This window comes from Somniosus microcephalus, chromosome 12, assembly GCF_052327205.1.
Source record: "Somniosus microcephalus isolate GS21.2 chromosome 12, FLI_Smic_1.0, whole genome shotgun sequence".
Lineage (NCBI taxonomy): Eukaryota > Metazoa > Chordata > Chondrichthyes > Squaliformes > Somniosidae > Somniosus > Somniosus microcephalus.
In genome coordinates this window covers 70,160,122-70,173,932 of record NC_140998.1, presented here as the reverse complement: position 1 = coordinate 70,173,932, position 13,811 = coordinate 70,160,122, and the positions used below count along the sequence as shown (strand labels likewise).

The window sequence follows — 13,811 nt, the reverse complement described above, 5'->3', positions numbered from 1 at the left end:
CAATTTGGTTCTAACCTGATGTACCTTGCAGTCTGACTGTGAACTTAAAAAAAACTCACCCAACTGAAGCAAACCAGTTTGATTGGCAGGCTACTCTGGATTTGAAGCTTGTTTAAAATAAATCATAGAATACATAACAATGCATTAAGGTTTTCAGTGAATGCTGAATACAAATATGGTGAACTCAGGTTGTGAAATACTTTTTGTTGGACTCTTAAGGATTTTAATTCAAAAACCAAATCAAATGTGTTAAAACTCTATGTATGTACACATCTTATATATACATATATATTTTACAAATGATACTTTGTATTTAGGAATCAAATTCCAATTTTGTTTTAAGAAAAAAATCAGTTATTTCAGAGTGTGGTTTAAACCAAATTCTTCTTTCTATCTTAACAATATAAATCTACTTAAAACTTCCCTACATTGTGAGTGATTAATTCCCTTTGTTTCTAGGTTTCCTTGGGAACCAGTAGCCAAGTTGGGTCAACAATTTAGGTTTTTACTTAGAAGGTGCAGTAACCCCTCAGCTAGTATTATTGCAACTCTACCAGTAAACCATATATACCACATGTTAAGTTTATTTTAAAGGTAATATTTGGCTTTTTAAAATATATTAGAAAACAGGATCTCATGGATATCTTGCATGCAGTAAGATACGTCTACTGGATTTATACCATTTACAGATTATTTCATTTAAATGATGAATCTCAACAGCAAATAGCCTATAGATACTAGCGGAGTTAAGATCTCAGCAACCCCTCAAAAAGGAAGCATTCAGTCTGCCTTTAGTCAGACTTCGAGAAGACTTGATTTAGGTATTTAAAATGATGAAAGGACTCGACTGTGTACAGAACATTTGAATTGGATAAGTTAGGGTAATGAGGTTAGATGTCAGGAAGCTTTTCTTTTTCCGGAGGATTACTGATCTTTGGAACAGGTTGCCACCACGTGCAGTGGATGCGTATTTGCTGAAAATGTTCAAAAAGGAGTTGGACAAGTTCCTGGAGGAGGCGGACATCACTGTGTACAAAAGGTAGGTGGGATGTTGGATAATGTACCTTGTGATCATAGTTATCTCCTGAAACTCGTTTTTGATCGCCTTCGGGTAGGGGAGGAATTTCCCAGAATTCTTTTTCCACCCCAAACTGGCCTAGGGTATTTTCTTTAATCTGTTTTTATTTTGCCTCTCCCAGGAGATTACATGGCTGCTGGTGTGTGGAGAGTGTTGGGAAGTCATGTTGCTTAGTTGCAACATAACTGAATGGGACAGACTTGATCAACCAGCAGTCTTTTTCTGTCTGTCTTTTTGAATACTTGTATGTATGTTTTTATTCACTGTAATTTCAGTTACCTAGCAGAAATGCTTCTTCAATAAAAACTAAAATAACTACCTCATGGTGGGCAGAAATTGCCATAACAATAAAAACTGACACTTAAAAGGATCTATGCTTACCCCATTAGCTTAATAATGAAACATTGCCAGAGGTGCTGGCGACATTTGCAAAACTCCATTATTTCTTACATACCAGTATTTAATGGCTTCATAACCAATAAGTGTAGTAAGCAGTTTAGTGGTATGTCTACTACTTTCCTAAACAAAAGCTACCTCAATAAAAGATTTAAATACTGGGACAAAGACTTCAATTCAAAATGCAAATTAGAGTGAAGATTCTGCACAATTTAATATATCCATTTGATGAAAATACAATTTCCATATGAATAGTATTATAAGTGGGTTACTTTTTATTCAAACATTTAAGGTTGATTTTCCATTAAACCCATCAACACAACATACTGGTAATAAAATATTTATGATAGAAGACATACAGCACCGTTTGAAAAAAGTACATTTTGCCATGGAGAAATGAAAATATAACATGCCCCCCACCCCCCAAAAATATCTCAGAGGATATAAAGGCACTGCACATTGTGGCACTGAGTCACAAAGACCAGGAAGGTCTCAATTTTGATTCCTGGTCTATGCTGATATAATTTATCTTAATTGTGGGGGAGAGGGAAGAGAGAGGAAATCAGCCACTGTTGCTACTCTTTGATTGCTAGCCAGTGACATCTGGTGTGTGCATTGACATTCAGTGAAGACAGGATTAGGTATGGCTGTAATGCTTACTACGTTAAAGGTGATATATTTGTTGTTGTTATAGTAATGCTCATCATAGCCAAATAGCCAACTGCTATCACTGTAATACTTCACATATTAAAAATGATCATTTGGGTAAAGCACTGGAGGGTTACCTGAGCCTGTGAAATTGTACCCAGCATGAATCATATAAGCAGAGGAGAAAATTGGAATAGGGGTGTGTGTTCCTGTAGGCAAGGCATTTGAAATTGTTTGGTCTTCTTACATGGTCTCAACAATGCCAAGACCAGACAGTCATAAGGGATGAACTTCATTGTCTATTTATCTAATCTGAGGAGGTTACCCAATCACAGGAAAGAAACAGGACACTCCAATTTCACCCACTCAATCCAATTCTGGTCATAAGTTCTATGTAGTACTATGATCAGAAAGTGAAAGCGGCATGGCCTAATAGTCTGCTTGTTTTATAGTGACGAGGAGTGAATGAATGTGGAAAAAAGAGGAAATTAGATTAGATTAATATTTTAGGCAACTGCTGTCCTCACTGAGCTAACTCAGCACAGAAGAGGGATCAAACTTCAACCTTTCAATCTGTATAATTTAGTGATATGCCATGTGATGCATTTACTCACTAAACCAACAGTAAACCTATGTGTCATAGTCCTGTGTTTAACAATACATTTATTGGATAAGGAGTAAAATAAACTCACTTCCAAACCATCAGTATCAACTGGGGTTACATTACAAATTAAATAGGTCATACCTTTACTAATATATAAAGGGAGATAAGAAATAATAATTGAGAGTTCTTTGTCAGTACTCCTATATTACATATTTAAGCAATCTGCCACCTTTTGAGTAAGATATAGAACAGAACTCCTAGTTCCTATGTACAGCAGCAGCCCCACCATAAAAACAATTACTAAGTGAGAATAAAGCCACGGGGGGGAGGGGGCGGAGAAAGAGAGCAGGGGTGGGGAGAGGAGAAGGAAAGAATTAAACAGCTGGAAAATAAATTAGACAAAGCAAGAGTAATGGAAGGAAAGCAATTATTTATCCACTAAATGTAATTCTGCTTGGTCACACAAAGCAGGGATCTTCTAGTGTGTCAAATAATGTCTAAAGCTGCATTCACACTACAATATAAACCTGCTCTTAATTGTGCCACTACTCTGCTTGCAAATGGTTCACCTCATTTACAATGGAGGTGGTTTAGTGGGTATCACAGTAAACAGACACTATTTTGGTTCTTTATTAGCTGGTTGCTTAATATTTTTCAGCTAAAATATATGTATGTGAGCAAAGTTTAATTCAAGTGATGTTAACACATTCTGTTCATACAAGACTAATTCCATATTTAACCAGGACATTCTACTAATTATTATGTGCAATAAATGTCAATTTACCAAATGAATGTTAAGTTATCCTTACCATAAAAACAGTACAAGTTCCTTTTTACCAGAAATTTAGACCAGGAACGGCAAAAACTGAGATAAACAAAACTGTTACGAATACAGAGGTGAAGATACCAGATTATTTTTCTGGGTCCAGTATGGGGTAATCTTAAAGATAGGGAGAAGGCAGGCAGGCTGGCTAACTGCAGCATTGTTCAGTTCAGTAGTACTGTGTATCCATCTAGTTGTGCCCAAGGAACTTCACTTTAAGGCTCTTTTCTGAATGCATCATAAGGGACATGGATAGTTGAGGTTATTCTATGACAGAATGAAGTATTGTTGGAGGAGTACCTGTGTAAATACTGCATTAAACTATATAAAGAGATCTCATTTACAAAAGCAATTAAACTCTGCAGAAAATGGCAAAATGTCTCAACTCATGGAAAAGAAGCCAAGATTGCAAAAACTGAACAAAATACAAAATTAAAACTCAAGTAAGCAAAAGCTTTTAAATATCGTATTGCCTTGTTGCAAAGATGCTGAACAAACTAGTAGTCTCAATAGAACAGTCAGAATGTAGCAGCCTAGAACCGTGTTCATTTCCCCCCTCAATTTAATAAAATAAATCAAAGACCATATTACTAATAACTTACTGATGATCAAGTAACTTTTACTAACAAATAGCACTCCAGCATGCACGTATTAGGTAGGAAACTACCTGCTCATTCCATTCCCGGGGAGTACAAACCTTTCCGCATCATTGAAATACAGATGTACTGAATTAAAAATACACAGGCCTGAGGTGAATATTAAAGTTACAGGAAACTTTGTGCTATCCGGGACCGAGCTGTTGCCGTTCCCTCAAAACTGCCGGACACTCCAGCGCTAATGTTGAAACATACGGAGATTTTCAGCTCCGTGTGAATCAACAAACCCTGTTGCTTAGCTTCTAAACAGTCGGCTAGCGTCTCTAGCTGAAGCTGTTGCTTAGCTGCAGACCTTGCAGAGCTTGACTGTTGAGAAAAAAGCAACGAAAAGAAAAAAAACGGCTCCTGATTTTTGCCAGTGGCTCGAGCTTGCCGGACATTTAGCCTCCGGATAACACAAAGTTTCCTGTACATTGTAAACTTTTGGACCTCATTATTGCTCTTTGCTAATAAAGTATATTATTTTGACAGTAATGAAATTCAGGCAAGTTTTCCAATAATTGAAAAAAAGTTCAAAATTCTAATTTCACAGAGATTAAGAACATTTTACACTTTTTGGCACATACATATTTTAAATTTTTACACATGACTCCATCAGTGCACGTGACAAAACAAATGTAAAAGATGCTATTGTTATGGCAAAATTTGCTTAGCAATAAACAAGAAACAATTTTGGCTATTTTTCTCCTATTCTGGGAGATAGGGGAACAAAGTCTTACTCCTGACCACTTTGCGGGAACTTTTTCTGTGAAGCTTGCACGTGTGGATGTCAGACCAGGACAGGACTCGATCATGAGGTCTTTTACTGTTGAATAGTCTGCTGACACTCACTGCCTAGCATTACGCATAAATATTAGACTACTTGGATAAGCTACCAGAGGGCTGCCAGTACCCGTGAACCGCACACCACCATCAATCACCACTTTCAGGAGAGGAAGGGAGAGAACAAATTATTTGAAGACGGCACTTTGATTATCTCTGACCTTTTAACTTACATCACTTAGTGAATTAGTAAACTTTTGTCAAAACTGTCCAACCTGTCTGAATTGGTTGCTTTGAGAAGTTTGAACTTTTATAAAAAGTTTGATAAGAAATCATAATACCCGATTAATTAACTACCTGGAGCTAAAGACACATTTAAAATAAAAGTTATTTAACAATTATGGGACCAGAAAAAAAATCATATTTGGTGGACTTCATCACAGTTACATTGGTATTATTACATTCTTGCAGCCTCATTTGAGAAATAAATAAAGCCAAAATTTATAATTTGGTCAATAGAACATTCTTGTTCCTCGCTGCACAAACAATTGCATCACACATTTGTTTTGGTATATTTTTATTGGTTGCTTTTACTGGACAAGGTTAACATTTCCTCATGTCTTCAAAGCGCATGACTCTTTGGCATTTGCCTTGTACCTCAGTGGCCTTGTACCTCAGACATCCATGTCATGTTATTAACAAACAAATCGACAGATTTTTTATTTTTTATTTTTTTACAACGACTGAAAGCAGTCCAGAGAGACATGTAAATTCAATTATTTTCTTCTCCTGTGTTTCCCACACCCTACTCCCAAATTCAACAATTGGCACTAGTGTTCTGGCTGCGAAAGATGACATTGATTATATAGAATTTTACAGCACAGAAACGGGACATTCGGTCCAACAGGTCTACGTCAGTGTTTATGCGCCACACAAGCCTCCTGCCACCTTACATCATCTCACCCCATCAACATAGATGGAGATCTCCCACTCCTGATTACTACGCAGCAACTCTTAGGGAAGTTTACATGCGAGTATGTCAGACAGGGCTGGACATGGCCATGAGGCCCACTACTGTTGAACAACCTACGAACAAAGAGTAAGAGGCATCACAGGCACTTTCCTTGCCCAGCATCCTCAGATGGCACTTATATTTGGAGGGGGGGGGGGGGGGGGAAGTGGTGGGGTGGTAGTTCAACTAGAGAGCTGGAGATTTTATGAATCCACTTTTTCACATTTACAATAAGTATCAAATGTACAATGCTCCTTTTGTAAAAATGATTTCCCCAAATATCAGCCTCCTTCCCCCAGTCCCCTGATTTCCATTCTCCCACCTCCAGCCCTCCCCCTCCCAATCGGGGACCTCCTCCTCCCTCCGCCCCCAGCCCTCCCGATGGCAGGCCCCCCGCCCCCAGCCCTCCCGATGGCGGGCCCCCCGCCCCCAGCCCTCCCGATGGCGGGCCCCCCGCCCCACAGCCCTCCCGATGGCGGGCCCCCCGCCCCACAGCCCTCCCGATGGCGGGCCCCCCGCCCTCCCGATGGCGGGCCCCCCGCCCCCAGCCCTCCCGATGGCGGGCCCCCCGCCCCCAGCCCTCCCGATGGCGGGCCCCCCGCCCCCAGCCCTCCCGATGGCGGGCCCCCCGCCCCCAGCCCTCCCGATGGCGGGCCCCCCGCCCCCAGCCCTCCCGATGGCGGGCCCCCCGCCCCACAGCCCTCCCGATGGCGGGCCTCCCGCCCCACAGCCCTCCAGATAGCGGGCCGCCTCTCCCCCAGCCCTCCCGATCATGGGCCACCTCCCGCCCCCAGCCCTCCCGATCTTGCCCCCAACCCACCCAATCATGGTCTCCTCCTCCCAGCCATTCCATCCGCTGTCCATGTGGCTGCCTGCCGGGCGGGACGCAGCCCTACATGATGCATATGTGGCCCTGTCGTTAAGATAGTCAGGACCTCCACATCCCCAGCCTTGCTGGGTTCTGTGTCTAATTTTGGCCTCTCCCGCACTCTCCCCGCCTCCCTGTAAATATCAAGGCCATGTACATTCTTAAGTTAAATAGAAGGGCATGTGACAAGAATAGGCCAAGGTGGCTGACTGTTCATGTACAAAGACAAAAATGTTTTCCTAGATTAAAAATAGATAATTCCTGGGAAAACATATACAAGTACTGTGCAGAATTAAAGGAAACTAAAGTGGCTATTAGATCAGCAAAAAGGTTAGTGGAGGAAAAAAGAGGATAGTGGACAATTGTGGTAGTACTGTAATGGGAAAATCTCATTAAAAGCTGCGATAAGAGGACCATCAAAGACTGTATTGGGCTATTGAAAGATTCTCTAGGACAGATTAGATGGGAGTCAGTGTATGGTAGAGGAGTACTTTGCATCAGTCTTTACTCTTGAAGCTGATGCTCAACGCACAACAATAAGTTGTGCTATCAACAGTGAAATGGTTAATATTAAAATAGATTAGGGTACTGTCTTAGAAAGAACAAGGAACCTTAAACCCAGATGACATTCACCCAAGGGTCATTCAAGGAATGAGACAGATGCTATCTTGCCCATATCTTTAATAGCTCATTAGAGTTGAGGACTGTTCCCTCAAAATGAAGGGATGCCAATATAGTTCCAATTTAAAAAAAAGGATGATAAGGCAGAGCTGAATAACAATATGCCCATTAGCTTGTCTTCAGTAATAGCTAAGATGCTTGAAAGTATCATAAGAGATGCTCCATATGACCACTTAGATACAGAAGGTGTCATTAGGGACACTCAACATGGCTTCTGGAAATGATCATCATGTCTTACTAATTTGAGTTAGTAAGTTGGTGGATGAAGGCAACCCAGTAGATATTGTCCACCTGGACTTTCAGAAAGTCTTTGATAAGGTAATTTGTAAGAGGATACTCTAGAAGATAGAATCTTTTAGAATTAGAGGTGATCTGCTGTGGTGGTTTAAGAATTGGTTAAATGTCTGCAGACAGAAAGTTGCTGTCAATGGATCTGGATCTGCTTGGAGACCGGTTACCAATGATGTCCCAGAGGGATCAGTGTTAGGACCTTTGCCCTTTACTATCTTCATTAATGACTCAGATGTAGTTGTTGGGAGAAATGATCTGCAAGTTTGTGAATGATACAAAGCTATATGCGTGCGTCAGGATTGTAGAGGATGCAAAACTTCTGCAAGCAACTCTCAATGTGTTGGGAGAATGGGCCAGTGTAAGCAAGATAATGTTTAACTTAGAAAGTGTAGTGTTATGCATATAGGCAAGTCTAATACTAAATATACATATAACCTACAGGAAATAGAATTGAAATCAGTGGTGAAAGAAAAAGATCTGGTTGTTATAGTGCATCACTCTAAAGGTTCACAACCAATGTTGTGATTTAGATAGGCTTAAAGAGCTGGGTCTGTATACATTAGAGAAGCACAGGCTCCGGAGCGATTTGATGGAGGTTTATAAAATAACGAAGGGACTAGATTGTGTTTACTTGGACAAATTATTTCAACTGGGTAGGTCAGGAAGGAGAAGGGGGTCACGCTCGCAAGTTACGTTAGCTGGAACTAAATTGGATGTTGTGTGGCTCTTTTCCCAGAGAATAATAAACCTGTGGAATAGGTTGGCAGCTCGTGCAGTGAACGCTGATTCGCTGTATACCTTCAAGAGAGCTCTTGATGTGCTTCTGGCTGGGACGGAGATCACGTCGTACAAGAGGTAGGTATCCTGTAATACAAGTCAGGGTCAATGTGATCCCTCGGTCTGGTTCTGGTCAGCTAAAAGGGCCAGAGAGGAATTTTCCAGATTGTTTCTCCACCCCCCGCACCCCCTGGGCTTTTATCTGGTTTTTCGCCTCTCCCAGGAGATTACATTAACAGCCGCTGTCCATTTGGCATGTTTAGCTAAATCTGGCCATCTCCGCAGCAAGGTTCATTTTATTCATGACTATCCAATTGCCTAATAACAAGTTGTCAGGCTATTATATTTCCTACATTACAACAGTGACTGCACTTAAGTACTTAATTGGCTGTAGAGTGCTTTGGGACATTGAGGTTGTGAAAGGCACTATATAAATGCAAATTATTATTTTTCTTTCGATTAGATGAAGCCATGACTGTCAAATTTCATGTAAAACTTTCATAGTAACCTCTATAATAGTCACAGCTCTGTGCCAAAGTGAAACACAGTTCAGAAAGATGCACCAGAAATCAGGAAATGAATAATTACCCAGAATTCTTTGGCTCATTATCTCGTGGACTTCCACCTTTCAGTTTTCGGACTAGTTTTTCACTACTGCGTCTGATGGAGGCACGAAGTTTGCTGAAGGAGCCACTACGTTTCAGAGATCCAGTTCCATCCTGCAAACCAAACCACATGAAGTGTGTCATTACCAAGTCCATTTTAACTTGATCAGCAAAACTTTTGGAGTAAGCCTTAAACACTACTGAACTCTGAACAAGGAACTTTAACAGAAACAGTAGAAGTTTACTTTTTATAATACAGTTACTAATAAGTTTTATATATCACTATAAAATGGGATGGGGAGGAACCCCCAATTATCATTTGTATTTTTTTTTATATATAAACACTCATTACATGCAAAATTTATTTTGTATCTCCAAAATTCAACTAAATGAAAAAATGTTAAATGGTCACATTATGCAGTACAAGTCTCCCAAAATAATTCTCCTTTTGGAAACCTTTTTCAATACAAGATGCCAATTATTATACTAAAATCAGCTGCCGACAACAGCTGTTCTAAATCTAGTCTGTATATTGGACTATGCTGTAATGTGTGCAATTCTTGTCCTTTTCAACAAGACAATACTGGTCAATCAACAGTTATAAGTCACTAAATTAGAACGGTCAATATAATTTGTATTGTTCATGCACCTTTTTCTCCAAATAATTAGGAGTCTAGTCATTTATCATATTTAACATAATGAATATAAATTGTCTGACATCTCATCCTTTTATTATACTATATTATTCATGGCATAGCTAAAAGAAATAGTTGGTGCCAAATATCGCTCTGTGAAATTAGATCATGCAATACCCTTGTATCAATTTAAAACATTTTGCATAAAAATGTGAAATTTCCAATTCATGTTTGCTGTATTTTCTTAGACAAAGCAGGTTATTTACCTTTCTAATGTAGTTCTGTACTTCCCTGTGCCTCATAGAACAGTAGTGATATAGTTATAGTTACACATTTTAAATTCTAGTTGAAATGAATTATCCAGCACCTTGGACATAGTAAGACCTTAATAGAAAAAGGTTAGAACTGAACACCCATGTATCTGGTTGCACAGTATCGTTACTTCTCTAGATTTTTCATGCTGATTTTATAGTATAATTACAGAGGTGTAATGAGCTCTTACATTTTCCATTCTTTCACTATTTCTCAAGGTACTGACTTTTGCTGGAGTACAATTTCACATTCACCAGCATCTCTCTGATACCTCACCCGACTGGCAAGCCTAGGAAAACATTGTTGGCAGGCTATTTGACTGAAGAAAGCATCACAGCCGAGTCAGATTCACATATGATGACTTTTCCAGCAGGAATCACTGGATAGCAATCAGCAGCAGGAATCTGATTTTCATCTCCAGACCAGAGCACTGAGGCTAACTGTAGCACAAGAAGGCATGTCATTCCTGAGATTACTTAATTTAGCACAGGCCAGGAATCAAACCTTGGACCGACTGGTTTGTGTACCTTAGTGTCACACTGGTCACTGCCTTTAACTATTAGGGGGAAGCCCCCCAACACATTTCTTAAAGTATTCTAATCTCGATGCCACATTTCTTCTCCTCCTTGCTTATGAAGGTCTCCATGGATACCAAAATCCAGTTTCTTTTTTAGTGGAGGCGCTGATGGGTCTAATGTGGGACCCAGATAACTTTGTATCCTTTCTACATATAAATCAATCTGACACCCATGAAATTCATTCTCCTGTGGAAGCCTTCAGCTGAAGCATAAGTTGGGGTCTTCTAATGAACAGCTGTTTTATTCTATTTGTTTTCAATGTTTAATTCAACTGTAAAGAGCATGTAATCTTGCCAAGTGTTTTTAATTGAGGTAGAAATATTACTGCAGTTCAAGAATTAAACACAATGAGTATATTTTCCAATTGAAGGAGGTCAGGAATGTTCAGAGGTACATTCCTCTGTGTTGTTGTTGTTAAGCAGCTGTTAACCAATTTAAAATAAAGTCAATGGGTTAACTATTGCCCATAAATAGTGCACAGAGGTACGAGCAAGTTAAATGTTTGTACCTGAACTTCACTGACTGAAAATTATACATAAGTTTTAATAAAACCTTTTTTCCTCCAAATGCAAATTCATACCAAGATTGTGTTTAGGAGATTAAATATTACCAATGCATTACAATGTGGCATTTATTAATGCATCACTGCTATCTGGTTACGACTACTTGAAAGAATAGGCATTTCAAGTTTTGTATTTTGGCTCGATCAACCGACTGTACTATTTTTATAACAAATATATAAGTACTGTGCACAGTTCTAGTCTCCATATTACAAAAAGGATATAGTGGCATTGTAGAAAGTACAAAAAAGATTTACAAGGATGATACCAGAACAGAGAGGTTATAACTGTCTCGATTCGGGAACCGTTCCTTTAGATTGGAAAACTCTACATGTCACTCCGCTCCGCTATTTAAGAAAGGTGAGAGGGAACCCAGGGAATTATAGACCAGTTAGCTTAACATCTGTTGTCGGGAAATTACTACTCTATAATTAAGGATAGAGTGACTGAACACCGTGAAAATTTTCAGCTGATGAGAGCGAGCCAGCATGGATTTGTAAAGGGTAGGTCATTCCTGACAAAACTGATTGAAATTTTTGTAGAGGTGACTAAAGTAGTAGACAAGGGAATGTTATTTATATGGACTTCCAGAAGGCATTTGATTAAAGTCCCTCATAAGAGACTGTTAACTATAGTTGAAGCTCATGAAATTGAAGGCAAATTATTGACCTGGTTAGCAAATTGGCTGAGTAGCAGGAGACAGAGAGTAGGGATAATGGGCAGGTACTCTAATTGACAGGATATGACTAGTGGCGTCCTGCAAGGATCTGTGTTGGGGCCTCAACTATTCATCGTATTTATTAATGACTTAGATGATTGGATAGAAAGCCACATATCCAAGTTTGCTGATGACACAAAGATAGGCAGCATTGTAGGCAGTGTAGATAGAAGCATAAAATTACAAAGATATCAATAAATTAAGCAAATGAGCAAAACTATGGCAAATGGATTTCAATGTAGGCAAATGTGAGGTCATCCACTTTGGACCCAAAAAGGATAGAAAGGAGTACTTTCTAAATGGTGAAAAGCTAGAAACAATGGAGGTCCAAAGAGACTTGGGGGTTCCATGTACATAGATCATGTCATGGACAGGTACAGAAAATAATCAAAAAGGCAAATGGAATGCTGGCCTTTACATCTAGAAGATTAGAATACAAGGGGGTAAAAGTTATGCTACAGCTATGCAAAGCCCTGGTCAGACCACACCTGGAGCAGTTCTGGGCACCACACCATAGGAAGGATATATTTATAGGCCTTGGAGGGAGTGCAGCGTAGATTAACCAGAATGTTACCGGGACTTCAAGGGTTAAATTATGGAGGAGAGATTACACAAACTAGGGTTGCATTTCTTGTAATTTAGCAGGTTAAGGGGTGATTTGATCGAAGTTTTCAAGACATTAAGGAGAACTGATAGGGTAGAGAGAAACTATTTCCGCTAGTTGGGGAGTCTAGGGCTAGGAGGCATAGTCTAAAGATTAGAGCCATGCCTTTCAGGAGTAAGTTAGGAAACACTTCTACATGCAAAGCGTGGTAGAAGTTTGGAACCCTCTTCTGTAAACGGCAGTTGATGCTAGATCAATTGTTAATTTTAAATCGGAGATTGATAGATGTTTGTTAACCAAAGATATTAAGGGAAATGAGGCAACGGTGAATATATGGAGTTAGGCGGAACAGGCTCGAGGGGCTAAATGGCCTAAAGGTGACCTGATAGAGGTCTTTAAAATTATGAAGGGATTCGAAAGAGTAGATGTAGCGAAGGTGTTTCCACTTGTGAATCAGTACAAAACTAGGGGCCATAAATATAAGCTAGTCACTAAAAAATCCAATAAAGAATTCAGGAGAAACTTCTTTACTCAGAGTGGTTAGAATGTGGAACTTGCTACCACATGGAGTAGTTGAGGCGAATAGCATAGGTGCATTTAAGGGGACACTAGATAAGTACATGAAGGAGAATGGATTAGAGGATATGTTGATAGGGTGAGATGAAGCGAGGTGGGAACAGGGTTGTGTGGAGCACAAACACCGAATGGCCAGTTTCTGTGCTTTAAATACTATGTAATATTTGCCAATATAATTTAGAAAAAAAAGGCCAAACACTTTTTCATGGGGGGAGCAAAGACTCTCACTTCTTTCCTGGAAATCATTGCAATATTTTTCACATTCAAAGTAAAAAAATCATTTCTTAGATAAATTATACAACATCAAATTAAAAATTTAACAATCTTGAAGCTCTTCCTCTCTCTCATCTATCCTCCTCCGCCCTCCAGAAGTATTGTAAAACACTGAGGCACATTCTTAAATATCTGGATAAAACTGCTGTATATCTAGGCTGTCAAAATTGTGTGTTACTGGTTGATAAATATGCTACTGTAACCCATAAAAATCTTGATAACATAGGAAAATTGAATCTTTCAGCTGTATTTGATTTTTGTTTAAACCTCCAGTATTCTGATTAAAATTCACCATGTTATAAAACTGAATGTATTTATTTCTATTTGTTCAGTTATGAAACAGGGATACACAAA

General features: G+C 39.4%; 1 protein-coding gene and 1 long non-coding RNA gene across 9 annotated transcripts in view; one reads left to right on the top strand and one right to left on the bottom strand.

The window, feature by feature from the left end:
- Positions 1–13,811, bottom strand: part of klc1a (kinesin light chain 1a) — a 131,624-nt gene that overhangs the window by 14,423 nt on the left and 103,390 nt on the right. For 5 of the 8 annotated variants that reach the window (XR_015080210.1, XR_015080211.1, XM_086003063.1 and 2 more), the window contains exon 14: positions 9,185–9,315. Coding sequence is in view for 6 of the 8 variants with exons in the window: in XM_086003063.1 (XP_085859189.1) it covers positions 9,185–9,315 (131 nt within the window). In the remaining 2 variants the exon portion in view is untranslated. Of the gene's footprint in view, positions 1–1,663; positions 3,817–8,599; positions 8,684–9,184; positions 9,316–13,811 lie in introns of those variants that run through there. The other 3 variants (XM_086003064.1, XM_086003067.1, XM_086003065.1) reach the window with 3 other exon arrangements.
- Positions 8,588–13,560, top strand: LOC147109279 (uncharacterized). Its single transcript, XR_015080213.1, has 2 exons — positions 8,588–8,674; positions 10,367–13,560. It is a non-coding gene; the product is annotated as an uncharacterized LOC147109279 (long non-coding RNA).